At 35.6% G+C, this 3010-nt stretch overlaps 1 protein-coding gene across 1 annotated transcript in view; it reads right to left on the reverse strand.

Moving 5' to 3' along the window:
* Window positions 1–3010, reverse strand: part of GCC2 (GRIP and coiled-coil domain containing 2) — a 13348-nt gene that overhangs the window by 3130 nt on the left and 7208 nt on the right. The window contains exon 3 of the mRNA XM_019663824.1: window positions 181–398. Coding sequence (XP_019519369.1) covers window positions 181–398 — 218 coding nt within the window. The remainder of the gene's footprint in view (window positions 1–180; window positions 399–3010) is intronic.

Below are 3010 nucleotides of genomic sequence, written 5' to 3' on the forward strand. Positions count from 1 at the left end.
GGGCTCAAATGGTTCAAATATCTTCTCAGTGAGTAAATCCAAAATTCATTCATCATAAAATCAACACAGGTTGTCACCTAGTAAATTTTCTATTTTCTGAGCAATTTGTTAAGAATGTATTTGAGTCACATAAACACATGACAACATGAACAACTAATCTTTCCACGTGTACATACATACTTCTTGTGGTCGGTTCACTCTTAAGCTGGAAAAGCTGAGCTTCCACCTTGGAGAGCTGCTGCTGCAAAGTTTCCATTGTCTTTCTGTGCTCTTCCTGCAAATGTCGTGTTTGATCTCGGAAGCTGTTGCGAAGGGCCTCGTTCTGGGATGTCAATTGACTCACAGTCTGTGCATGTTCAGACTTCATCATCATGTTCTCTGATTGTACTGAACACAACCTGAAGGGTGAGAGGAATTTAATTAATTCATGTGAGATCTTTCAACTTAAGTTGCTGACTCAGCCTTTCTCAATTGGATCCTGCAAGAGAATTAGACCTAAGTCATCCACTGAACATATGAATTAATGTTTGTCCTGTGTATCTATAATAGTACTAGTTGAGTAATAACCTGGGGAGAAATGAGGCTGGCTGTCATCTAGTTCAAATCATATTCTGGGTTCAAATGATGAACCTTGGTTGAGAAACTATGTTGTATGCTTCAGATGAGGAACTTCCTTCATAGTTTATTAGAAAACTGAACTTTATTTACAGAATAAAAATATATACTTTTAATTAGTCCACTTCAGGTTATCTTATGTGGTAGTTCATATAAATATAAGATTAATAAATATTTTCTCTATTACCCTGAAAACATAAAAAAAGAACATTATCTTTTAACTCATAAAGAAAGCCTTAAAAAGAAAGTATTCCTTTTTGAGCCAATTAACATGACACTCCGAAACCATAGACTTGGTTTACTACAGTTGTTTTTGAATCTCACTGCACTTTAGAATCACTGGGGTACTCGGTAAAAAATATAGACATCTAGATCTCAACCTTGAGCCACTAAATCAGAATCTCCAAAGGTGGTCCTAGGAATTGCCTACTTTAAGCAATTTTCCATGTGATTTTATGTAGTCAGTCTGACACAAGCAAGGGACCTACCATTTGAAAACCACCATTTTAATGGCTCAGTTGTAGTGTTGATGTTTTGTTTGGCTTGGTAAAACAGAACATTTTCCTTTTACACAAGGGATCCACACGTACACTATCATAAAAATTCAAACAATACAGAAGCAATTATAGAAAACAGTGAAAGCCCTCTTTGTTCACTCCCACCCACAACAGTGTAAAATCCTACTTCCAGGGATAAACATCATTAATGGTTTAGTGTGTAGCTTTCTGAGATCTATTTTTTATGTGCTACACATATGCACGCCACATGAGGTTTCAAAACAAGATTTAGCTGCTGAAGGGAGACATGTGCAATAAAAATACCATGCTTCAGAAAAGGTATCACAACTGCCAAGTTTATATCAATTAATGCGTGTAGAGACTGCTAGAGTATATATGTTACCCTTCAAACCTGCATTTTTCCTGCAAGTATTTTGTTCAAACAATATCTACCAAGGAAGTAAAGGGAGAACCATTAACTGTCACAAGAATTTTCTAAGAAAGACAAAAGCTACATTTTAGAGCTAGGATAAGGCTTCTAGGTTTCAGGTGGTATCAGTGACACTTCTGAATTTACCTATTTGAGAGAGCTAGAAGCTTAAACCCTTACCTGGAACTGGAACAACTGTGATGATGGAAGTTCACTGTTGTGCCCCAGCTGTTACTGGGGTGTTTATACTAGCTGGGTTTATGACAATGCAGGTATTATCTGGTCACCCTATTTAGTCCTCTGGAGCCATTACAAAACTCTTATATAGGGAAAGTATAAATATTAAAATGAGTTAAACAGAGAATATATAAGAAAAAGGCTATTTCTCCATACTAGGGCATAGATAGCAATAATATCATTAGTTTTTGTTTGTTTGTTAAGATTTTACTGGGGAGCTGGAGGAGGGAACAGCATTGGGGAATTGGGAAAAGGAAACAGCCAAGTTGCTGTCCTTTTGNGACAGCAGTTACCCCCACATCAGAATTAATGGCTGTGGCTACAAACAGTCCTTACTACTCCTGATCCTGAAACTTCAGAAAGATGACAGATTCCCCCTAAATTATGAACATTAATGTTCATTATAGGTAAGAATAAAATATACCAAAACTTGACTGTATTTAATAAGGCAAATTTAGCAATACTACTTCATCAAGAGGAATAAACTCAAATTGTTTCTTGGATGGGTGAGAGAATATTTATCATACTTTTTAACGCCACTATACAACTTCCAACCATCTATTTTCTGGCTCAAGCTTAGGGCAAAACTAATTTTAATTAAAAAAAAAAATTTTGTTTTGTTTCATCCTGCAGGAAAGTTTGCCATTTGAAAGGGGGTGGAATACAGAAAGAAATTTTATTGGAATATATCAAAAAAGCAATTATAACTTAGTGTACTATTAATAAGACAAGACAATACAACTAAATTAGAAAAACATGCTTAAGCAAAGAAACATACCAAGTTTAGTTTCTGGAGAATTCAGAAGCTGCTCTAAAGACGGTGTGTAAGTGCCGGCGGAAGACACAGACTCCGTATCAGTTGTCTCCATTCCTTCTCCCTCCTCTCGGGTTACAGCATGCATGTCCAGAAGGGCAAGTTCTGTGCTTCTTCTTTCTCGAAGATTCTTCACAGGTTGGTGGGAAGAAGCCGGGCCTATTAAAAATTTTTTTAAAGGAAAAGTGAGAGAGTATTCAAAATTGATAAATTCAACATTAACAGAGATACACAATAAAAGTAAAATGATCCTAGGGATGTGAAATGATGTGGTAAGGAATTTAAATAAATAGTAGACAAGTAAATGGTGTATAAAAAATAATTTCTAAAACAGTCCCAAAAATTTAGTTATTGAACTTTTAACAACTTAAGTCATTTCAGCAGAATCTATAAATTAATTGCTATTAGCTAGATAAG

This window comes from Hipposideros armiger, unplaced genomic scaffold, assembly GCF_001890085.2.
Source record: "Hipposideros armiger isolate ML-2016 unplaced genomic scaffold, ASM189008v1 scaffold_406, whole genome shotgun sequence".
Taxonomy (NCBI): Eukaryota; Metazoa; Chordata; class Mammalia; order Chiroptera; family Hipposideridae; genus Hipposideros; species Hipposideros armiger.